Consider the following 26,169-nt stretch of genomic DNA (forward strand, 5'->3'; position numbering starts at 1 on the left):
ATATAGGCTGAAAAAGGTTGGACACGCCTTCAGTACATGGTTCAAACACATTTTTTCCTCATGCATCCCTCTGCTTGAACGCATTACGCCAGTGTTAGCAGAAAAAAATGCAATTCAAACCAGGCCTTAGTTACATGTGGATCAGAATCAGATATTAATTGGATGTCTGCCCTTGTAACTGCAGTGTAAGCGGACCTATCGGATATACCCTGGCATTGCGTCGGACATCAAAATACGTCGATGGATGCTTTAAAAAAGTGCATGTTTGAAGGAGAGTAGACCAATAAATATGGAAAAGAATGCCCAAATGGCAAAATAAAGGGTTTCTGTACCAGTGTGTAAGCAAAGTGATATGATACAAGTCACTTAAAAGGAGATCTAACTGTTGCAAGATGTCACTGGGTATTAATTACCTGCTGTGTAAATCCGTAAAAGGACAGCAGCGCATTAGCAAGAGAACTGACATTGATGGAGTTTCAAGCTACACAATGGCAGCGCAATGTGAAATCCGCTTTGCAATCACATTGGATTACGTGAAGGATCTAAAGAAGTTTCGTTCACTTGAGAGTTTGTTTTAGAGTTCCTTTACACAAAAACAAAATGCTAAACAACAGCTCTTTGTTCGGCTGAAAGTGACCAATTAGGAAACAACACCAACTAGGAGGAAGGTGACACAATACAGTGCTGCCTGCATTGTTTCTAAACCAGACAGGGCTTTATATCCTCTATTACAAAAGGGCACATTTTGTGTTATTTCCATACCTGTTGTTGCATAAAAGTAAAGATTCACAGTAGACCAATCAACTTTTCATGTATGCCATGCCTTACAATGCAAAGCTCCTGAAGTGCACAAACAGTAGAACTTATTGGAAACATGGCTGAACAGTACATATTGATGACCAGTGCACTGTCACAGTGGGCAGACAGACCGATGGATGTACAGAGGACGTTAAAACCAAGAATAGTGTCCTACTGCTGTGGGTGAGGGGCCTGCGTGGCCGCGGTGCCCACACACCTGGCTTGCTGGGCTTGATGCCCATGGGCTGGAAGCCAGTCGTGAGAATGGAGGAGTCTGCCACGTCGGCATCCAGGCCTGCCTTCTTGCGCCGGTAGACCAGGACCACGGTGATGAGCAGTAAGGTCAAACACAGAGCCACCGCAACCATGCCCACGTAGAGCGCAACGTCCTCTGCTCCGCTCACGGCTGTAAGAATAAAAAAAAAAAAACAACAGCAGTGAAATGATTTACAAGCGAAAAGGTTCCCTCAGGTGTAGAATGGCAATACCTGTGGGCTCCTGCAACGAGTTTTATTACCTGCTGTGCAAAGGTCTCAGTTCGTTTAATCAAATAAAATCGGTTACATCGTTTGGTGCTTGAACGCTGTTTGACATCCCTGAAGGTTTCACACAGAGTTAAGAGAATGCATTAGCAAATATTGCACCACTGATTTAAATGGCTTGACTTTTATTTAAATTGGTAGACAACTCAAAAGAATACAGGTTCTCTCTTTGTTCTTCCCTCATTCGTGCCCTGGATAAATATTCATCATGCCTGCATGTTCTTCCTCCTCCTTTGTCTTTTTCTCTCAGTGCACAACACCCCCAAGAGAGGAAGTGGATTTGCTGATGAGATTCTAACACCTCTTATAGAATATACTTGTCTCTCAAAAGCATGGCACCCGTGTACACTATGGAGATAACTACGCCCAGACAAACATTCATGTGTTTGTGTGTGTGTTTTGCAGGAGAATGGGATTTGCTATGGCTGTCTTTCCACAGCATGAGAATTTTGGTGGTGGGGGCGGAAGACGCTCGTGGGGCCTTTGTGGAGGGCATTGTCCCAGGGAACCACGGGGGTGGACCACTGTCAAGTGAACATACGCAAAAAGGGGCCTCATTCAGCCGTGCTGAATGCTTTGAAGGATGGAGAACATGGGCAAAGGTTAAAATGAGGCTGACTGGCGTGTGCTGCGTTGACAACAAAAGCAGTAAGACAATTCAAAGCAAAGAACACAGAAATAAAATAAAAAAAACAAAATGTGTGATTTGCTTTCCCAAAGATCTGAAAGGATCTGTATGGAAATCAGCCAGATTATCATTAGATATGACACATTTTAATGACTATTTCCAAGCCGCAGTGGGGTTTTTCCTGTCCTGCTTCACAGGAACCAAAAGCTGCATGCTGGAATCTCATTTCACAAGTTTTAATTGGTGTTAGTTAGTAAATCTGAGACATGAGATAAAGTCCAGACAAAAAAAATTGAATTACATTTTATATCTTTGCTGTCTGAACCTTCTATTGCTACTTCATGACAATTTGGGCGTTTTAACATAATGAAAGTCTGAGTATTCTGTTGCATGTACTGTAAAAAGTATGTAGCTAAACAACTAATGAAAACATCACTTATAATGACAGCCGCCACCAGAACATACCCACATATAAGATTATTAAGTATTTTTTCCCTGTATAAAAAGTCTGAAAATGGCCATTCTTCTTATATTCAGATGAGAGATATGCCAAACTACTTCTCCCTAAGAGAGTCAGAGGTTTTTGTCCTGTAACTCACACACAGCAATGACCTGGAGACAGAAGTACTTCAAAAGCTGGGCAAGATGCCAAACACCAGAGGAGGAGATATGATGCTAATTTTAAGATAACGGTGACCAATGAAGCAGCGTCATCAAGCAACTGTCAAGCAGCTAAGAAATATGACATTCTTTTATAGCGTAATCTACCATTTGTGGTTTCACTGACATTAAAAACATGATTCATCAAATATTTATTTTCTCTTAAAACATATTTCCTCATATAGGCCTTGAAAAGAAGGGTTGACTTATATTCAGTGCCATCTTATATTCCGTTCAATCATGGCACTTCACTCCTTTGGTAGAGGTACTGTATACAGGCTATTAAGTGACCTACTGTAATGCTTAGCATTTGTATGACATGCAATCCATTGTAAATTAGTGGTTGGAAACAAACACAAGATTGCATGTTGTGTTATTATACAGCCACCGACACCGACCACATAAATAAACTTTATGGATAATAAAGTTATCAATCAGGGCTTGGGCAAATGTAAGTAACTGTACAGTGCCTGACAAAAGTCTTGTCGCTTATCCAAGTTGCAGGAACAATAAATAATGACTTCACTTTTAGTTGCTCATTTGGATTCAGAAATAGCTTATAAGAAAGGCAAAGCCTCTGGATTATGCTTATCGCAAAATAAAGTCTTGTATCATTTATTGAGTTCTAGCATTTAATTAGGACAGAAAGGTCAGATTGTACTTGGACAAAAGTCTTGCTGCATACCAAAATAATGGACGGTAGAAATTCTATTTTCCTTTGAAAACACAAACATCAGAACATAAAGTCAGGGTGCCTTGGTAAGAAGAATTAATATTGTGTATGACTCCCATGAACTTGGAGGACTCCATCCATACGGCTCAGCAATGACTCAGATAACTCATCGATAAGATCATCTGCAATGGCAAAGAAAGTAGTCTGGCAGGACTCCCAGACTTCATCAAGATTCTTTAGTTTCATCTATCAAGCCTCCTCCTTCATCTCACCCCAAACATGCTCAAAGAATTTGCCCTCTCTTGTGATTTGGAAGGTAATGGGCAGCATGCATTTTTTGATACTTCAACCTGTTGATGTTGCCATCCACATCCCTATACTGGATGGAACCTCAAGCCATGATATTCCTCCACCAAACGTCAGTTTCTTGGGTGAATCTTGGGTTCATGCATGATCCAACAGGTCTTTTGCAGTATTTGTGGAATTTGAGTTTAATGAATGATTCATCAGATAAATCCACCTTCTGCCACTTTTCCACTGCCTAATTCCAGCTGCCCATTACCCTCCAAATTACAGGAGAGGGCAAATTCTTCAGCAGAATGGCGCTCCTTCTCATACTTCAGCCTCCACATCAAAGTTCCTGCGAGTGAAGAAAGTCAAGGTTGGCCAGCTCAGTCACAAGTTTGGAAGCCGTCCTGCCAGACTACTTTTTTTTGCCATTGCAGATGATTTAATTGATGAGTTCTTTGAGTCATTGCTGAGACGTACGGATGGAGTCCTCCAAGTTCATGGGAGTCATACACAATATTAATTCTTCTTACCAAGGCACCCTGACTTTATGTTGTGATGTTTTTGTAGCATGGCTATGTTTTCAAAGGAAAATACAGTTTCTAGACTATAAGACTTTTGCCCAAGTACTGTACAATCTGACCTTTCTGTCCTAATGAAATGCTAAAACTCAATGAAAGGTACAAGACGTTTTTGCTATAGTAAGCATAATCCAGAGGCCTTTGCCTTTCATATAAACTACAGTATTTCTGAATCTAAATGAGCAATTAAAAATGAAGTTATTATTTAGATAGATGTACACAACTCCTTCAATACATGGCTAGAAATAACAAAAACAAACAACCCCTATTGCTGTGTCTTAGCTCTGGATGCTGCAGTATTATACCTGCACTCCACAGTCTCCACTTTTCTGCAAGGCTCTGTTTTCGTGCTATGTTTTAAAAATTAAATCAGTCAAGTGGGATCCATTATTGTCCACACACTCAATGCAGATCCAGTAGCTCTGAAGTTGGTAACCCATAACAAGATGGTGTTTGGAGCTGGTACGGGATCATGTCTGCCAAGATTGAAGTGCAAACGGAACGCTCGTTGGGTTGCAGTTACAGATTTGTTTGTTTTGATAAACGTTTCCACAATAAAAGCGCGATGCTCACCAGTCCAATTCATGACAGCAACTGAAAAAGAAACGAAAAACAGTGGCATTATAAAGAAACAAAGCAAAATGGCATTAAATGAAAAAAATGGCATTATATGTACTTTTCGAAAATAAAAACACTTTTTTGTTTCTTTACTTTATCTGCCTTTTATTTAACCTACAAATGTGTCAGATCATTTTGCCTGACCCTGTACATACCTTGGCCAAGTACCACATGCCAAAAAATAAATACAGGGGACCTTTGTTGTACTTCACTGTTGTTGTTTCCAGGAGTACTAATTTCTAACTAACTTAAACTAGTTTCCCTTAAACCTCAGTTTTTGTACATCCCGGGTTTTGCATGAATCAGAATTTTTCTCTGTTTTCGTACAATATTGCATGTAAGATACTAGTCCGTTCGCCACGTGCTGAATCATTTCAGAAAATCACGAAGTGCCCAAACGCACCCTACATGTTGCTGACTTACTGTTCATGAATTTTTTATTGAGCGTGACTGCTTAATAACCCACCATGGGGGCAAAGAATGTGAGAAACACTATTGAATTCGATCTCGCTAGGATGTACAGGAAGTCCGCATCAACAATACGTTTCATTCATTCGTTATTTATAATGATTTCACTTTGTTTTCTGCATATAAAACCATAATTATTCTCTATAAAATGCATTTTTGATTCATATTTTTGGGTGTCTGTAATGGATTAATTGCATCCACATAATTTCTTCTGCAAAAAATTACCTTGGTTTTCTTCAAACCTTTTGGAATGAATTCATATCGAAAGCCGAGGAACTGCCGCACAGCAGAATAGAGTCAGCGCTTGGTTGTACAATACCTTCCCAGAAAAATGGTAGTAGGCCCATATCCATATTGTCCTCCATTTTCACTTCCTGTAATGATCTGGTGTCCTAATACCTTTGTCCATACAACGTTTAAGACACAAACTCTCAAGGGACACATGGGATACTTCCTCCGACTCTCATCTTCTCTACCTAATCCCTGAAGGAGGCACCGATGTTCTTTAACTGAAACATACCTCGCTAAACCTCTCACCTCCTACAGTGAGGTCCAAAAAGAAGGAAGAGACCGCTCATTAAATCGCACAAATCCAACTGCCCCGGTAAGTCAAAGGCCAGGCCTGGCTGTGATATTTGGACTTGGGAGTCTACTGAGAGATGAGCAGACACAATAGAATGACTGCCTGTCAGCTAGCTACTGATTGGATAAACATAGCCTCAAACTGGCCAGCTGCTGTTTACTTTCTAAGGGCAAACCAAAGGCACCAAGCAACGTTTGATGCCAAGATCCAGTATCTACTCCTGCCCCTCCCCGCACGTACCATTCTCAAAGCCAAACAATAAAGTCAGTCAATCAGGTGAGGCTCTCTCTTCCTCCCTCTACATTCGCCTTATCGGAGCATCGCTGGGTGAAGTTTTATCTGACCCACCAGGTGTCACCGCCAAACAATCCCGGTGCTGCTCACTTCGAATCCTGACCAGCATCTGCTCTCAGCTCCTCCTGGCTCTGCTCATTGATTTTCCTGATGCCAGCAAATACCACAGAGGGCATTTATCACACTTTAATTGACATAGCTAATTAGGCTGTATAATTGAATGGGCTTTACATTCGCCCAACACAGCCCAAACTCTTCCTGTCACTCCATCATTCATTTCTACTTCATCTAATTGCTGCGATAAAACTTTTGATTCCAGTGACCCCTCTTTATGATTGATGCCCATCTGTGAGGACTGTCAACAGACCTCAGGCAAATCATAGTTTGTTCCTTCTCATTGTACTTTAAGTTCAGCAGCTCAGACTGGCTCCAGGGCTGGCTGGTTAGAATCCTTTGTTTTGAGATGGGCTCATAATTCATCTCCTCAGGGTCCATGAGGCTGGCTTCTGTTGGAAGTTTGGACTCTTGTAGCATTGGCAGTCAGCACAATGTCCGTGCCTGTTATTCCTGCGCTCTCTCCACCGGCTCCTTTCTCTCCCTCTTCCCGGCCGTGATAAATAAAAACTTTGCAGCCCCCCGCGCCTCTTCCCCGGGTATTTATCATGAGCCCTGGGAATATATTTCATCCCATGGTCAGCCCGAGTCACTGGGTTGAAGATGAATCACAGTGGAGTTCTTCAGGTCAGGGATATGTGGCTACTAAAACTCTCAAAGTGAACGTGACTATTACTATCTCCACAATACAGTCATCCTATCCCTCAGCAAAAGCCCGGTGAATTATGGGCTGGAACAAATGTTCAACCATTTTTCATGCAGCCTCTGACCCCGCAGAGACAAACTAAATCATGACAAAAACATCAGATGCTGCTCTACCAAATGAACCCTCAAAGCGAAGGCAGATTCTGACATCGTACAGCGAATGAAGTTTATTTGCCTTCATCCCGATCATTAAGCACACATTCCTAATTCCCTGCACTTCTCCCACTATCTTTTCGCGACCCGTCTACCCTTTCGGCACACTGCCATCTTTATCATTTGCAGATTATGCTTATAGCTCCATCTTGGCTTGGCTTTATGGAAATGATCCTGCCCGGGTCATGTTTGTTTGTTTTGGAGCGAGGCGACACAAAGCTGGTTGCCGCACATTGATTGTCCTACATCACCTCAAACAATAACATCATTTAACACATGCTGTTTCTCACCTAATGACAGCGATTAGAGATGTTGGCGAGGTATTCCGACAGAGGACATCTTTGTTGCAGAGGAAGGACCGACTTGCTCTGCAGTTGTATTGTTAGATTACACCAAAAGAGAGAGTAGTGCCTTTTTGTTTCAGAGGGGAGCTTTTCCATCTCAGCTAATAGCCTGCAGACACGGTTGTTGCTGACGAGTCAAAACCATCTTGCTAGTTTGCTTATTATCACACTTCACACAGATATCGTCTATGGGAATACATCTGCTGGGAGCAGATCGGCCTTCTTCGGCAGCCAGTGTAAATACAGCCACTCTGCATGTGTGTTAGAAACAATGACTGGCCATCTTTGTGTATATGTCTTGTCTCTCTGGGGAAGAGCAGCTGACCTTTGATGATGGGCCCACTGATGCTTCCTGGTTCACTGCGCCAGCCAGACTTGGCGATGGTCGAGACGTGCACATGCATGCGCAAAGACACACACACACACACACACACACACACACACACGCGAACGCGTGCAGTGCTTATGCATATGCAGTGCACGTCCGCAGAAAGTGTGCGGCCCTCAACACACCCGGCCCCCGTGTATCAGTCCATCGGACTGTGCCAATCAGCACAAGATAAATTATTCAGTTTACTCATTTGCTCGCCCATGTCAATTAAATCCCCATTAAAAGTCTGTGTTTACCATGCAAAAACAAACACTATTTAGAACAATTGCTGTCTCCACCTTGAGACTCTGTCTGGATGGGAGACTGCAGTATTGTGCCGTATGTGATGTTTGACACAACAGATTTTAAAACAAGTGTCCAAGCCAGCCAGCAGAGCCTTTAGTTGCAAAGCCAAAACTGTATATGAAGTCAACAGTAAAATGTGGATGTAGAAAAGTATTCCAAGACTGATATTCATCTTGACACCATCCAGTACGACGTCTGCAAATAGTTCCAGACCCGACCGCGTTAAATTAATTTCTGTAACATACCATTCAATGTTAAAAAATTGAATAATTTTGTAGTTATAGCATAGAAAACCTGTTTATGACTTTATAAATACGGTTTTTAACATTATTAGAGCCTTGTAGACATGAAATAACACGCCTATATTCAGTCACCTTTACACTGCTATTATTCGTTGTTTACACCACATCTAATGAATGTGGCGGGGACTCGAGACAACCACTAGCTAGCATGCTAGCGAGCTAAGAAGCTAGTTAGCCTCGAATTTATTTCTTCTAAACTAAAGAAAGCCAACCACTTACACACAAGATGAACTTTTTTTCCCACTCTTGTCGGACATGACATGACTTCATGCAGTTTTAAGGTAATGTGATGTAAGGTAATGTTTATTGCCCCCTAGTGACCAGAATATACATATCACTTGTATTTGAACATGTTTAGACTAATAATAGACCATAGTCTATACCATAAAACAGTGATCATTTATTCATTTCTGAAAAACTGTGATATACCTAGGGAGTGATAAGTGAACTGCGATATTGCAAGGGAAGACTATATAAATTAAAAGAGTCCACAATAACTGTGAAGAATGTTAAAATAATAAAATATTTGTAGCGTAACCGCTATAAAGTATCCGCCATACACAGTACTAGGATAAAATAAAACTAAAGTAAAATGACTCACCCTTTAAAGATGCGTGATGTTGTGATGTAGTATAACATGTATAGGGATCACCACTAATGAGTGATAATACAGTATAAGATGAACTATGAACTGAACCAGTGTCACATTGTAGCCAGTCACAGCACACAACGATGGTGTGTTCAAGGACAGCCGGGCAGTGCGAAAAGACAAAAACAAGTACAAATTGTGTAACAGTGGTACATGTATGCTGTGCACTTTACCTGTGTTATCATGTATTTATAAATGACTAGCAATTTACGGTGAATGAGATGTTTTCTATGTAAAAAATGTGCTGGGTTTTTTTTTTTTTTTTTTTTACAATTTTTTATCAAAAAGCCACAAAGAATGCTTAATAATGAATGTGCGGGGATGCACTGTACAGCAAAAGCTAAAAAAAAACCCTCAACGTACACAACGTTAAATGTAATGATATGACATGATGCAGTGGCAAATGTGTGCCTGAGAGGTGAGTCTCTTCACATTCACACTAACAATATGACATGAAGGAGCCAGGAAGTTTCCTACTTCACAATACATTCCATTTCCTGTTTTCTTATGTTTGTCGTTCCTGTTTGCTATCATTGGTACCCTTCTCTGGGGGGGGCATGATTAAAAAACAAAAAAACAACACAAAAAACAAAGATGTTAATACCTTACAAGCGCAGAGAGATGGATTTGTTTTTTTTTTTTGTGAATTCAGACAAAAAAAATTGACAAAACTTCCCCTTCATCAATGTTTTCCCAAAAAATAGATTTTGAGTCAACAAGCCCTCAAAATGACCTGCCAGAAAAATGCAGTGTTGCTAATGACATTGCTGTGTGGAACAAAAAAATGTGTGAATGCAAGCAAGTTCTTTAATTTAATTAATGAAAGCACATCCGCTGCAATACGTTATAAAGCAGGAATGCCTTTCTAGCAGCTCTGCCTTTTTCAAGTCCAAGTTATTTGTTAATTTGTTTAGCGGCTATTTCACTAAAATGCCCTGCAGTTTTCCAAGACTATGTAGCAGGAAGTCTTGAATATTGTACAACCTAGATACTGGCTGCCAAAAAAATCCTCTCAAAGGGTCAAAGTGTGCACATGATAAATATGTATGACATTGTATACTGTATGTACAGCTAAACAAACAGCAGCATGGAGAGACCAGCATGGTGCATTCAGCACTTCATCTGGAAGGCAGCGTTTTAATCAAGAGAGATGATTTAATTTTCAGCTCTATTATTAGGTCAGAAGGCATCACAACATCAGCGTGGGTGAAGAGATTGTGCGTTATCTCAGTAGAGAGCATGGCACCGGTGTTAATTACTACTGTTAGCAGTTACACTCCTGGAGTAATCTGCCAGGTGCATTGAGGCATCTCTCAGCTGATTCCTTGTCACATTTCATAGAAACCAAGCAAGTCGGCATCCATGGCATCCTTTACCAGGCACTGGCTCATTAACATATAGTACAGTAAAGTAGGCATCATTAAGTACTGGGGACGTCCCGAGCCGATCTTCAGGATCGGGATCGCCTGCCGATATCCTGTATTTGTGAAGATCGGGGTTATAGGCTTCGGCCACGAGATCGGGCCGATCCGGTTGCCGTATCTTGTCCGTTACTCTGAGCCACACTCCAACATGGTAGCTGCAGTAACGCGCCTCACGGTTGGTTGCCACTCCACTTATTATGTTATTATTATTGTGCCAGTTGTCAGACAATAAACCTGCAATAAAAGGAACAATTACTGACACCTAGTGAACAATGTAGAATACTACATCAACAAGTTGGTGGTCTTAAACTGTTTTTATGCTTCATCAGTGTAACATTCCGATCAGAATACTACATATAACTTGTCATATAACTTGTCTTTCAATATTTCTTGACTAATACCAGGCCATAGTCAACCACAAAACAGCAATAATTTATTCATTCAAAATTCTCAAAAAAACACAAAAAAAATCTCAAAAAAACACAATAGGGAGGGAGCGATGTACGATGTCTGCAAATGACAGTTTCAAGGGGGTGGTACCAGCAGAGCTGCATTCAATACCACCAAATGAATGTCATCTGAGGACCAAACATGAAACAGAGTACAAAGCGGTTACCAAATCCACCGACAAATTCTGCTACGCCAAAGCAATGAACTCTGAAAAAATATCCAAAAGAGAGCGAGGTAAAGGTAAAGCAGATCACTGAAAAAGAAGAGGAACTTATTGCTTCGGACAACCAGTCCATTTCTGTCATGGATTGTAGGGTTTTGCCATCTTTTAGAATATATGGATGGACGCTATGTTCTGCCATCACGACACCACATGGCTACACTGCCAACTGTCCACAGTCGTACAAAAAAGTACAGGAAAACATACAACGTGATTCAAAACAAAACCCGACAGCTGTAAGTTTCACCACGGAGCTCTGACGTCTGCCCCAAGTCTTTGCTGTCATTACATTTTACAACACTGCACCATGGCCATGTGAGATTTGAGTAAAGTAAAGCTGACCATTAATTTTCTGTAAGAGTTTTAATTCCTGGGATTTAAATCATTACCAGCATATTATACACTGAATGAAATAAGCTTTATAAAAATGTGTTATTGTGTTTACTTTAGTTACTTGCTAAAAAACATTTGCAGTTCCATAATCTAGAATTACATTGTTAAAGTAAAATCAGATCGGGATCAGAGGCCAAAAATGCTGATGGGGACATCTCTGATTCACAGGCATATTATCTTTGTGTTTTAGGCTAAACAAGATATTCACACAACTTTTTCCTGACATGTTGCGAGCCAAGCCACTAATTTCGTGTTTGGCTCATATTGATTTGGTCTGTCTCTGGGGCCTAACCGATTACCACAAGCTTCACATTAGCCAACTTAAAAAAAAAACATTTGTTGCAGCCCTAGTGTCATGTAAACAAATGATGGAATTAATCACTTTTTTTCATTATTCTGAATATGTATTCAAGGTGATTATAGCTCCGTAATGTAGAGGCGCATAAGAGCAGTGGGCCGGCCATTCATACATTCCAAACAGTTCTTTTTACAGACCGGAGTTAGCTAGTTTAGTCATACCTGACAGTTACGACTGCTCACTCGCAGTCTTCCTCAGAGTGGTCACATGATGTGGCCATTCAACTTGTCAATCTCCCCAGATGTGTCGCCCACTGTGTGCTCTCACACAAACCACACAAACATCTGAGCTGCCTGAGGGAGCGCCTCAGAAAAACAGAACAGTTTTTTTTTTTTAGTTATTCATAAGTTTATCTTTTAGAAAACAGAACAGTGGTAACAGTCTTGGAAACATTCCATACTTGACTTTCAATTTTCAATGCTTTTGCAGACCTGGACAAATAAAAATAAAAATCTCATTCCATACTTTATCATACTTGCATAGGAACCCTGGATACGCACGATGCAAGAAACACTTCTTGCGTTCAAATAATATGCAAATATGCAAATAATCAACATTCTTGTGCCACAGTCAGGAATTTTACTTTTTTCATTGAGCTTTCTATTCAATATTTTTTGGCACTGTTAGAAAAGCTTCAAGTACATTGTCAAGGTTATTGGAGGCAGTTCTTTCAAAAAAAGTATTTCTAAATATTTCTGCCTTTGTGGGGAAATGAAGCAGTCAAAATATTAAAATTAGATCATAATATGATGCGTGTCTGTGCAAACTATGGTAAGATTGTAAGGATGGGCATAATTGATTGTTTAGAATTGGTTATTGATGAATCATATCTTGAAACAATTGGAGCGCACGACTTGATTGCAACCAGCAGAGGCGCTGTGGATTCAGTCTTAACTAGTTTGTAAAGAAAAATAACAATTGAGTGCTTTTGCTTGTTAATTTTTCCCATCATCGATCACTAATAGATTATAAAAACCATGAAGGAAAGTAAAAGAAAAAAAATACTGCACACAATGCCATTAAATCTCTAAATTGAATAAATTAAATATATATTGGTTGTGAAAAAAAAAGCAAATAGGTTCAATATCATTATTTTTTTATATTTAAATTCACGATTCGAGAGGAAAAATAATTTCACATTTGAATATTTATTTCATATTTTAATCATCGTTGTATTTGACTTCATATTTAATTTATTAAAACCCAATAGCTAAGATTTCAATAGCTAATTAATAAAGTATAGCCTAAATGAGTGGATTTTCTGACTCTTGCCTTCCATCTGAAACATTTCCAGCATTTTTTTTTATTTTAGCTGGAGCTTTGGCCTTGTAATGAAAAAGGCAATAAGACTTGCACATATTTTTTGTACACACAGCTCAGCTCTCCACAGTTTATTAAATCGAAGTTCATTTAGCACTTAGTAGCCTTGGCATGCTCACAAACATCTGCAGCCTCCTGATTCTGTTCCACTGCTTCCATTCCCTGAAACGCACCGAGTGGCACAGCTACAGTGGCGTTTGCACTACGTGGGCGGTGGTACACTCACTTTGTGGGCACTGCTCACTGGTGCAATTAAGAGACTGAAGGTCGAGGCCCTGGCAGTCCTTGCCCCCGGTGCCAGGTGACGGCTGGGTGCACTCCCTGCTCCTCCACATGGAACAGTCGGCGCCGCACGGCGACCACTTGCTCCATTCGCTCCAACCTCCATCCACTATAAACACACATTCAGCGAGAAAGAAAACATGGATGAGAACAAAGTGATCTATATTTCAGTTCAGCCCAAAAAACAACTATTGATCGGAAAACAAGCCGAGCAAATTCAACATAAACACAACCAAAAAATAACTTTCACGACAGTGTAAGAGTGTAAATCTCATGCAAAACTGGTAGGTGCATTTGCCTGCGAGACCTGATACAACTGATAGGAAATTCTGTTACCATCTTGTGCAAATTAACAGGCTTTAAAATGTAAACCTGTCGGGGAAAGCACAAAGACATGCAAATCCACTTGCAAACGCTCAAATCCAAGCAGATGTACAGAGAAGCTCAAGATTTATTTTCACCTGGTTTTCTTTTTGTCTATTTAGTATATGGAAATGAGATGCAACCATGCTCAACCTCATAGATGAGTGAGTTGTTTATATAAAGCTCAACAAGTACACCTGTAAGAATTTGCTCCTGCGATGAACTCGCTATATGTGATGGTTAGACACATGCATGTACATCTTGCAGCATGGGTGGACTGTGAGCAGTGTGGGCAACGGTAAAACAATCAAATGGGAGCGTTCTGAGAGTGCGCTGCTGTCAGAAATAACAGCAGCTTTACCACATGTAGAGTGCAGCCATTTTGCCACAAAGGTGGGCTTAGTGTAGCATTGTGGCCGAGAGGTCTGGTGCTGGGAGCGATATTGAGAGCGACGCAGCACCCGGCCTGGGGAAGGTTACCATAGGGCTAATAGGAAAAAGAGAAGTAATGAGCTCTCCTGGGGGGGGGGGGGGGGGGGGGGGAGAAACACCACTGCCTTGCTCTTTCCCCAGTCAGAATGTATCAGTGGAGGGGACCTAGTGAAAATGACTACAACTACACACACACACACACTAACGCACCTTCATGACAGCAACAACCCTCTGTCTGGCTGACCCGAGGGCAAGGAAACCGGAACGCTCATTAATCCGAGCAATAAAGAGTGCACAGGGCATGACCCCCAGAGAACAAATGTGACCCACTACGGGTCAGAAGCTTGGGTTTATGAAGCATGAGTGCTACTCTGGGTGGGATCTAACTATTATAACATAACTGCTCCAGCTGATGATGTTATTTGGGTTTGCAGCCAGTCCATGATTGGGAAAAGTGGCTAAAAGCTGTTGTGGGGCCTGAGTCACAGGTGTGTGAATTAGGCTCTTAGTACGCCACAAGCTGCACGTTACACCATGTGTGTCCATAAATTATGGACACTGTCTGTGTGTGTGTGTGTGTGAGGCAAGATGCTGACACAGCTTGGGTCTCTTTGCAGTCAGATCCGTTTGGCAGAGAGAGCAGAACCAATCAGATAATTGTCCTTGTTTGGCATTGAGTGGACCCATCCGTGGGCCAGTGGGCTGATTATCAAGGCTGGGACAGAAAATGATTGAATAGCAAATTAGATTCTAATGAATGCGGAATGGCGCCCCTCAGTTTATCCACGCCACTGTGAAATAAAGAGATGGGATCAACGTTTGCCATGATGATGAATTTAAATTTTTGCTTTGTTTTTTTTTTTTGCAAAGCACAAAGGAAGACTAGTGTGTGTGCAAATATTTTCAAAGAAAGAAACTGGAGTGGCAATAGTATGCTTATGAGCTTATGAGAATGTGGATGACACATAAGACATAAGGCATACAATAAGTGTATGAATGTTCAATCATGTCTTTGCACCATTTTTAAATGGAATGCTTTTTTATGAAGGTTTACGTAGGACGGCCCACTAAAGCCCCTGTGGTACTTGTGTTGCTGTCATGTTTTTATAGTACATATCTATATACATAGATATGTATATAGAAACTGCAGACCAGGTGACTATGATATACAGGTATATACACTCAACAAAAACAAAGGCTACACTTTTTTTTGCTCCCATTTTCAAGAGCTTAGGTCTTGATGGGATGTAAAACACTTTTTATGTACACAAAAGGCCTCTCTCTCTCAAACACTGTTGACAAATCTGTTTAAATCTGTGTTAGTGAGCATTCATAATTCATACATCACTCATATACCAATACAACTCAACTGAACATTTTTGGTGGCCTTTTATTGTGGCCAACCTAAGGCAATAATCATGCTGTCTAATCACATCTTGATATGCCACACCTGTGAGGCGGATGAATGATGAATGCTCTGATTTACACACATTTAAAGAGATTTGTGAACAATATTTGAAGGCGATAGACCTTCTGTGTACAGTGTATTGAGATCTATCAGTCTGGAAAAGGTTATAAAGCCATTTCTAAAGCTTTTGAGAGCCATTATCTACAAATGGCGAACACAGGGAACAGTGGTGAACCCTCCCAGGAGTGCCCGGCCAACCAAAATTACCCCAAGAGCACAACGACGACTCATCCAAGCGGTCACAAAAGACCCCACAACAACATCCAAAGAACTGCAGGCCTCACTTGCCTCACTTAAGGTGACTCCACCATAAGAAAGAGACTGGACAACAACGGCCTGCAAGGCAGAGTTCCAAAACAATGACCACTGCTGAACAAAAAGAACATTAAGGCTCATCTCAATTTTGCCAGAAAACATCTTGATGATCCCCAAGACCTTTGGGAAAATACTCTGTGGTCTGACGAGACTAATGTTTAACTTTTTGTAAGGTGTGTGTCCCATTACATCTGCCGTAAAAGTAGCGCCACATTTCAGAAAAAGAACAACATACCAACAGTAAAATATGGCGGTGGTAGTGTGATGGTCTGGGGATGTTTTGTTGCTTCAGGACCTGCAAGACTTGCTGTGATAAATGTAACCATGAATTCTGCTGTCTACCAAAAAATCCTGAAGGAAATGGTCCGGCCAAAATGAAGACTTTGGAGTTGCCTAGTTAAATTCCTGACCTGAATCCTATTGAGATGCTGTGGCATGACCTTAAAAGGCGCTTCATGCTGGAAAACCCTGCAAAGCGGCTGAATTACAACAATTCTGCAAAGATGAGTGGGCCAAAATTCCTCCACAGCGCTGTAAGAGACTCATGGCAAGTTATCGCAAAGGCTTGATTGCAGTTGTTGCTGCTAAGGGTGGCCCAGCCAATTATTAGGTTTAGGGGGCAATCACTTTTTCACACAAGGCCATGTAGGTTTGGATTTTTTTTCATCTTAATAATACAAAGTTGCATTTAAAAACTGCATTTTGTGTTCAGTTATGTTGTCATTGACTAATATTAAATTTGTTTTTATGATCTGAAACATTTAAGTGTGACAAACATGCAAAAAAAAAATCAGAAACCAGGAAGGCAGCAAACACTTTTTCGCACCACTGTATTTTTTAAAGTGAACAAGATGGTGTCTATTAGAGTGGATGCCACTATTTGAGGAAATGCTGTAAATGAATACAGTGAACAAAAACAGGCTCATGTGTCTTTCTAAAATGGGAATTTGAAATGAAATCTTGGCTTCTTCTTATTCCTTCTACACTGTAACTCAAATCCCCCAGGAAGAGATTGTTGGCATAAGAGTGAAAGACTCTGCAAGTGATTTTCAATCATGCAGCACCACAGGTTTGAGGTGAGTCTGGTTCCTGAGGAGGGACAGCAATACAATAGCGCAGTGCCACGCTGCTATTTGGACATGTTGTCAAGGGGGGAAAGCAAAAAGGCCCCCGCCATTCTTTACAGGTTGAAGCTGGGTCTGTTTGAGGCTTTTGCTCCTAAAATGACGAAGGTCGCTGATGGTCACAGGCCGAGATCATCCAACACCTGTGGTTTCCTTGTCCTTGAGGAAAACACGAGAAACGCCACTGAGAGCAGCGGGTCATCCCTCAGCTCCTTTAGCCTTGTCAACACACATGCGTGCACAGTAACAGTCCCCTAATCCCAATGGCTGACGAAAACAGCCACAGAAGACAACCACAGAGCCATGGAAAGGGCCACTGTAGTGGATGATGAAACACCACAAAATAATGTCGATTTTTGACAGCTTTTACAAATTAAAAGTTTGATTTTCTATGGCTGAATGAAGGGAAGTTCTAATGGCCAATTAAACAAAGTAGACACGACTCCCTTATGCTCACTAATTCACTGGTAGATGCCAAGATGGGTGACTGAATGCAAGAAGCAGACAGGGAGCCAAGATGAATGGCACAGAATGATTAAAACCGCAATGGTCCAAAAGTCTGTCACCAGATGGCCACCCTCCTTTCAATGTGAACTAATATGTTTTCGTGCTCTATTAGCAACATCCTTTATTTGTTCTTTGGATACAAATGAAGCCTCCAGAACAAGCTTACTTGCTAAGAAGAAATAGACACTTGCCTGCAGTGCAGACAGCAAGCATATGGGTGCTGAGATGCATGTGCACAGAACACGGTCGTGCACACGCTTGCCAACAAACACGCACAAACACACTAGCCCCGAGTCTGTTTATTTTCCATCTAGCAGAATTCTCATGACTCCGCTGGCAAGCCTGAGGGATCAGTACAATATTTGAATAATTCACCCAAGTTAGCAATCTTTTCATGTTGTTTGCATTCCTCTCTCACATCAGGCAACAGCTTGGTTCATTTGTATGGGTCAGGTGTCACTGCTGTGCTTGTAGAACTTGGCTCCAACTATTTACAGTTGGCTCTGGTACTGCATATTTGCTGGAATGTGACATTTTGCCCTGATGGTTGGCCCTGAACGCAAGACAGCCCAGGGGTGTCGGCAATGAGAATATGTCGGCTGTGATGCAGTATTACAGTGCACATTTCACGGGAAGACGAAGAAAGTGAAACAAAAAAGGAGACAGAGGTAAACTCCTTGTCCGAGTTTGAGACTCAAGTGTCGATCCTGTTATGCTATGAGCCTCAGGATTTAGCCTCAGTCTCCTCTGTAAGCTCCCTGGGCCCCTACCAGCATGGAGCCCATCTGATCTGACACACCGGCCTACGCCCACTCCCATTAAACACTTTGGAGACGTGGACAAAAATACAGCGGAGGCTCTCCGGCTTCACACTTTCCCCATGAGAGGTGCAAGCGTTCTGGCACTACCAGGAGTCATCAAAGTCGACAGGCTGAGAGTTCAATGAACAGTCTGTTGTCAAAGATGTTGTCAGTCTGAGGACGTCCGTACGAACAATGTATCGGTTAAATACCCTTGCTTCTGAACGTTGACACTTTAATAAGAAAGCTGTGATCGGATATTGCGCAGACAAATTTTCTTTGCATGTTGCCGTTTTCACATTCAAATGGAATTCTTTACCACCAAATACCCATTCAGTTGGCATCTTATTTTTGCAGCTCTAAAAACACACGCACGCACACAAAAGAAGCAAATATGAAAAGCCATCAATCTGCTTATGGGAGAAAAAGCAGAAGCAAGTACGAACCATTTCTTGGGCAGTACACGCAGCTGAAAACAAACTATAACTTAATGTCAACCCTTTTTCAAAGTTAAAAACCCCAACAGCACAAACACAATGGAAAAACAGCTAAAAAACAAAAGCTCTCAAGTTCCACCTAAGAGTACTACATTTAAGTCTAAACTAATATATTGTGTATGTGCCTGCCTTTGTAAATGAGTAATGGTGACAACTCATCATCCACTGTGCATCAAGAGGGCGATGAAGAGCAAGACCCAGCAACAGTAAACAGTTGTGCTCCAGTGTATAAGAATGTTGGCTGCTCATGCTGCCCGTGTCAGTGAATGTGGTGCTGACATGCCTCCTTGTGTGCGTTGGAGGCAGGGCGATTCATGCAAGCCTTCATCGTGTCTTTGATGAATCAAAAGGGAGGATTCAGATATATTTGTCTTTGTCGCTGCCGGGCTGTGTGTGAGCTTGCTGACAAATGATGGAGCAGTCACTTCATCTCGGCGGACTTGCGGTGCACGTTTGTGAGTACACTTGGGAGCAGCCATGCCACTTACGATTGGAAAGAACAATTTTATCATGCTCCCGGCTCTGGTGTGGTGGACTCTGGTCTTAGAGGGGAACCCTCTTCAGGTGTTAACAGCTGAACATGTCTGAGCCACTGAGATAGGTAAAAAGGGAGGTGCAGACACCTGAGTTACCTTGTGTTGCCAGACGAAACACTGATGAGGTCATGACAGACACCATGCTGTTGCATTCCCCAAAAATTGTACAAGAACTTTTAAATGTCATTGTGTGTGACATCATGCGAAATGTCTTGTGAAACTCAGCATCTACAGGAGTAACAGTACACGACCTTGTGTTGTGTATTTTTTCTTTGGATTTGTTTCGTAGAATGTACCAGCGATGGCAAAAGAGAGTGACGGTATCAAAGTATTACATGCAGTACATGTAATACCTATAATACACCACAAGGTGACAGCAGGACTGTTCTGTCAGGCAGGTTGAAGGATGAGTAGTTTTATTACAGCATACACATAATCCTTAGTTTATTGTGGTTAATTTGTTCCAGACCCGAAAGGTGAATTTCCGCAAAGTAGGATTCCTTATTAATCAATGACATATTTTCATGGTTACAGCATAGAAAACCTGTCTCCGAACTTCTAAAAACAATTTTTGGATGATGATGATAGATACTTTATTTAACATTATTAAAAGCCTCTAGAACTAATACACCTACAGTCACCTTTACACTCGTATCACCCACTATAGCAGACATAATTAGAGTAAACAAGACATTTATGACGCAAATAAAACTTGTGGTCATGTGTGTTGCAATAAATGTGTTCCGTAGGGGAGCTGAGTGGTGGGCGTTAATAGTATACCGTATTAGTAGTAGTAGTATACAGTTTATTGCGGTTAACGGGACCCTAATACGTACATTTCTGAAAAGTAGAATTCCTTATTTATAAATGTAATTTTTTCATAGTTATTTCTAAATAAGTTTTTTAACATTAGTAGAGCCCTCTAGATATGAACTAATACCGCTACAGTCACCTTTACACTTGTATTACCCGATACAGTACACATAATAAGAGTAAATAAGACATAAAAAAGCCTTGTGCTCGTGTGTTGCTATAAATGTGTTCCCCAGGGGAGCTGAGTGGCGGGCGGACAGGAAGTGACGTTACGAGTTGAGAGTTAAGTTTCAGCTTGGTGTGGGTTACTGCAGCAACAGTAGCCCGCATCTTTTATTAGGGATGATTGTGCCTGTTGTGAGATCATTAAAACCTTAGTAATCACGTCTGTTGTTTGTGTCATTACGGTAACGTTACCGACACCTAGTGACCATTGTAGAATACTACATATCCTTCACAGCATATTTGAATGCATCTTCTGAATGCCTTCCATTTGTATGTTTATTTCATTTAGCCATTTTTAGGCTTGAAAATGCTTAATTCAGGCAAACAATACATAAATGTGCTTCCATATGCATAGTTTTTGACTAATAATAAGCCGTATTTATTCATTAACATTTTAAAAAACTGTGATCGAGGGAAACCGCAAAATTTGAACCACAAAGTGGCGAGGGATGACTGTAGTGCATTCTTACACATTTGTGTGACAACATGGTCTGTACATTTCCTAAAGGTTTTATGACGTTGACAAAAACCAGGAATTAATTCTCTTTACAAACATCTTGTGTTATTGTTTTGAAATCAGCACAACTCGGAAGTCAACTCGCACTGCATAAGGCATTATGTTTATTTAAAGGTTCCACCTGAAATCAAAATGTCTTTTTTTATTAAGTACATTCGCTGGGTACAATGCAGTTTCTGCCACAGCACCGTAAGGGCTGAAATTACACACTTTCTCCTTATGGAGCATCTAACAATAGCAAGAGTGACATTAATCTCTTTATGTTCACAGAGGTCAAGATTGTGCTTTTGCTACAGGGGAATGTCAAGTATCCCCAGACAGCCCATTTCATTTAATTCAATTACTGATTGCTTCAGAGCTAATAATAACAGATCCATCCAGATTGCACTCTGATGCATTTTTGCCCATCCTTTTGTCTCCATCCACTTGCTGGGTTAGGTTACTTACACTCACGCATGACATCTGCTGATGTCTTTACATGGCTGATGTGTAACATGATATCGCGATTCACAGAGGAAGATAACCTCTGTTTTAGGCGAGTTGACAGAAGTGTTGGATTTCCCTCAGTGCTATTTAAGCATGGAGGGATTTCTCCTGTAAATCCACTGTTTGATCCTCTGATAGCAAAACATTCATTTTTGGTTTGTATACAACCAGGTTCTTTCCATTCTTTCCTGTTCCTGTGCTTGCTTCTACCTTCCGCACTGTTTTGCAGTTCTCTCGCTCATGCTGTCTCTGGCAGGGGGCTAATGTAGGACTGCAAATGAAGGAAGCTGCATCTCAGGCTACAAAGGATCGATATCTGTTGCTCAGTAGCAGGCACAACGCTCTGTGCCTCACGAGGGAGACCGGGCGGGGAAATGAAACGCCCCCAACTCTTACGATGTAAACAGCACACAGGCCGCCATAATTCACCTTTTTATTGCTCATATTTACTACACAGCTTGAGCAGCAAATAATAACAAATGTAGAAGCTGGTCTGACACAGCGGCATGGCTGGCTGGGACCATGTCTCCTAAATCAGAGAGGTCTATGAAGTCAGAGCAAAGTCTTCACAAAAGATAATGAGATATGTGAACAAAGTGGGATGATAAATCACTTCAAGACTGTGAGGACCAATCATTTTGGAAAATGACAGTGGACATCTAATTGCGGAAAACAACAGAAGCATCCCAGAAGAGAGCTGCAGGCCAAAATAAGTATGAGCGGATGACTTCTGGATGCAAACAAATTCAAACAGAAGCCGCAGGAAGTGCCACAGGTCAAGCGGGGGGATTGCCTGGGAGTTACCTGGACAGGTGGCCACACAGGCACTTTTCTGGACGTTCTGCCCCTCACAGGATGTGCCTCCGTTCAGTGGCGTGGGGTTGGTGCAGCTCCGACTCCTCTTCTGCCAGCCTCGCCCACACACGGCACTGCAGGACGACCAGGTGGTCCACGTGGACCAGCCGCCGTTGACTGTCAGACCAGCGCAAGGGAAGGGGGGGATGGGGAGGTGGGGTTACGGGGAGAGGAAGAAGGTTGGAAGGGAGGATGGGATGAGGGGACAGAGCAGCCAGGATTACCCGACATGCACTAAAGCACAAGAAGTGTTCCAAGAATAATCGTGAGTGCTGTTGCGGTTCTAATGGAAGTGCAAAACGGGGGGGGGGAGGGAGTGGGGGGGGGGGGGGGGGGTGCTTCCTGTGATGGAGCTGGAGTTACAGGCACCTGAAGTGCAAACACAACGACTACATCAAGGTGACCATATCCAGACGTAGCCTTGTGGAACACACATTACCTGTTAGTGAAGCGGTGCAAGAAACAATATGATGAATAAATTCATGTTATGCACAGCCAAATGCTCACAAGCTAAAGAAGCATTAAAAAAAACAAACGCCTATAGACCAGAAACGCCAATGCACAACTGAAGCAAACATGAGAGTGTAATACATCACGGCAGTGAGAGTAATTAGGCTTGTGCCCATCACACACTGACTGCACCATTACACGTCACACATCATGCATATGAATTACAGAGAACAGTCCTATCGTTTTTACCTCGACATTTCAGAGTTCCAAAACAATTCCAATTCCAAATGGCGGCACAATCAACATGGACTTATTGAACCTCTTCCTGATGAACTAGTGGCCATGTTCTGAGGCTCCACCAGTCGTTAGCACATCACTGGTACTCCATCGCTGATGGCAAGTAATTACATCAAACCACGCTGATTTGATTCTAATCTGCATCTAACTGTGCTTGCTTCATCTTACATGATGCAGTGATTCCTGATTTATTGACTTGAACAGCACAGTCGTTGCCTCGCTGGGCACCCCCACACCCACCCACCCCCAATTTCCCCTCTTACGCTTGTGTGTGCTTGTCGTGACTGAATCATTTCCTTGCCCTCTCTATGCGATTGATTGCCCGCCACGGCGAGGTAAATTGCAAGGCAACCCAAGCCCTGATTACCTCTTAGCACAGAATGCAGTCTCACCAGCCAGACCTTGATAAAATGCATTTCTGGCCCCCTGTTGAACCCTTTGAAAAGTAGCCGTTATTATGACCCACTGCAGCTAGCTAGATCAGCGAGCATGGTGGACGCACACTTTATTCTTTCTGCTCAGTTGATGCACAAGAGCTGAGCAGCAGAAAGGAACAAGACCCCTGCTGTTGTGATGGAACTTCCGTTCAATAGGCAACCCGTGATTAATTTGTCATCTTTTCAAGCACATTGCAAGGTGGGAAGTTATAAATGTGCAAGCACTAATGGAATCTTTTCACTATTTCTCTGGTCTTTTACTGAGAAATATTGTTTGAAAATGCACACAAGCGTGAACGCTCAGACCCCCACTGGCACTTGTTCTACTGAAGTAATGTGCTAAAAGTAGGGGTGAATGGTACATGTAGTCGTATTCAGAGTTTTCGGTATGCAGCGTCCTGTTCAGTACAGAGGCGAGGACAGGAGACAGAGCATGCAGACTCTTCCCGGAGAAATATGCAAAGTGGGGGTGTCCAAAGTGTAGCCCGGGGGCCATTTGTTGCTTTACGGCTTGTCTTTCTTGGCCAGTGGCACATTGTAGGAATAAAATAAACCAAAAAAATAATGTAACAAGAAAAAGCTGAAACGTTCATACTAATAAGTAATAATACAAACTATGGATGCTCTGATCAATCGGTCACCGATCAGTATCGGACAATTTGCGTGGAAAAGCACGTGATCGGCATATACCGATAAATGCTTTTCAATGTTGATCACAAAAGCCGATCACCTGTGGCTCGTACTATTGCAGCCTGTAGCGATCCCTGCGTGCAGAGTAGTGTCTTGGTTTTGGGTAACGTCCTACGCCCACTTTCCTTCACACTGTTCAAATGTGCCACATCAAAAACAAACATGTCTGCCGTGTGGAGCTTAACTGCCAACAAATGCCATGAAAAATATCTTGCGGGGGTAGCAGGTTAAAAAGCTTCAATTTAATACGGCATTTGAAGAACAAACACTTGACGGAGTATGGTGAGCTTTCGAGGCTCACGGTATGATCATCAGTCAAACAGCAGCTAAATTGGCTAAAACATGGACAGCACTCGCCTGTATGGTGTGACAGTCAGAAGGCTAAGCAAATAACCCGAAATATAATTGAATTCAAAGGACGGGATGACCAGCCTTCCCCAGCAGTGGAAGACACCGGGTTTGCCGGCTGCTCTCTCACTTGGGACCTAAGAATGTGCTACCTGGAAGTCCTGCTTGAGCTCCACCAATATACCCGATCTCTCGGCCGATTGCACTCACGGATGATCGGCAGCATAAAACCCTGATCGGAGCATCCCTAATACAAACATAACTATTTTAGCCTTGTGAAATTCAAGTAGATAAAACAAAACTGGTAAGCTGGCATCGTTCAGCTACATAAAGCACTTACAGCACAATAAGGCTGAAAACAAATTTAATTAGGGCTGTCAAATGATGACAATTTTTAATCAGATTAATCACAGTTTACAAATTAATTAATCATGGTTAATCAGCATTTGCAACTATGTCTGAAATATGCCAATTTTTACTGTATTTTATTAAAATAATGATAAATGACAAGACAGGATTATACATATTTGTATGTATTAACAGCTCAAAATGAACAGAAAATCAAGCTAAAAGACACCTATTTGCTAAAATATATTTCCCTAACACTATTCTTTCATAGTAGCAGAAGATTTAAATCACACTTTAACCGCGTTATCATGAGCATTGAAGGGTTGCATTCAATGACATTTAAGTTTAATTCATGTTTTGAGTGTATTTTTGTGAATTTCGGAGCACACTTAAATGCTGATAAGAATATCCATTTATTGTTCTTCTTTGTATTTCTGTTTATTTAGGCCTACATACTGTATTGGGTAAAACAAGTGTAAAGGTGACTATAGGGGTGTTGTTTCTTGTGTAGGGGGCTACAATAATGTTAAACATATTTTGAAGGTCTAAAACAGATTTTTCTACTCTCTAACTATGAAAATATTCCATTTATAAGTAAGGAATCCTACTTTGCGGAAATTCACTTATCACGGTTGGGTCTGGAACCAATTAACTGCGAAAAGGAGGGATTATTGTAGTCTTAAATTAATAAAATTAAATAAAATAAATAATTTGTTTAGCTCAAAATTTCAACTTTTTTTGGCTTTAATCAACTACTGTCAATTTGGATTGAGAAATTTGCATCGTATGTGCTCCAGTTGTATTGTTAAGCATTTTATTACATTCATAGACCTGCGCCAATGGCTGGACAAGTCTAAATATATATATATATAGTATATTTATTATGGTAGTAGACCTTAAATCTATGGCCTTAATCTATTCAGCTTGCTGGCACAAAAAGGTAGCGGAGCAGCAATGTTAAATGGTAATTGATATGCAAGTCTCAACACCCTGGAAATGAGAACGACATAACATATTCAATTTTTGAGTCGAGAATTCCCACAGACCGCACAATTTCACATGGGGTGAGACTACAAAACAAGGAACCTGCTGTTTCTTGCGTTTATTTACAGAAATAAACTCATGGTGATAGCTAAAT

The 26,169-nt window shown here is 41.5% G+C and overlaps 1 protein-coding gene across 4 annotated transcripts in view; it reads right to left on the reverse strand.

Annotated features, from left to right (window-relative positions):
* The window catches only part of unc5a (unc-5 netrin receptor A), a 199,361-nt gene that overhangs the window by 33,708 nt on the left and 139,484 nt on the right, over positions 1 to 26,169 (reverse strand). Inside the window, exons 6-8 of one of the 4 annotated variants that reach the window (XM_054791917.1) lie at positions 22,411 to 22,578; positions 13,468 to 13,632; positions 1,016 to 1,204 (exon numbers count right to left, since the gene is read on the reverse strand). In XM_054791917.1, the coding sequence (XP_054647892.1) occupies positions 1,016 to 1,204; positions 13,468 to 13,632; positions 22,411 to 22,578 (522 nt within the window). Of the gene's footprint in view, positions 1 to 973; positions 1,205 to 13,467; positions 13,633 to 22,410; positions 22,579 to 26,169 lie in introns of all 4 variants that reach the window. The other 3 variants (XM_054791916.1, XM_054791918.1, XM_054791919.1) reach the window with 3 other exon arrangements.

This window comes from Dunckerocampus dactyliophorus, chromosome 11 (genome assembly GCF_027744805.1).
Source record: "Dunckerocampus dactyliophorus isolate RoL2022-P2 chromosome 11, RoL_Ddac_1.1, whole genome shotgun sequence".
NCBI lineage: Eukaryota > Metazoa > Chordata > Actinopteri > Syngnathiformes > Syngnathidae > Dunckerocampus > Dunckerocampus dactyliophorus.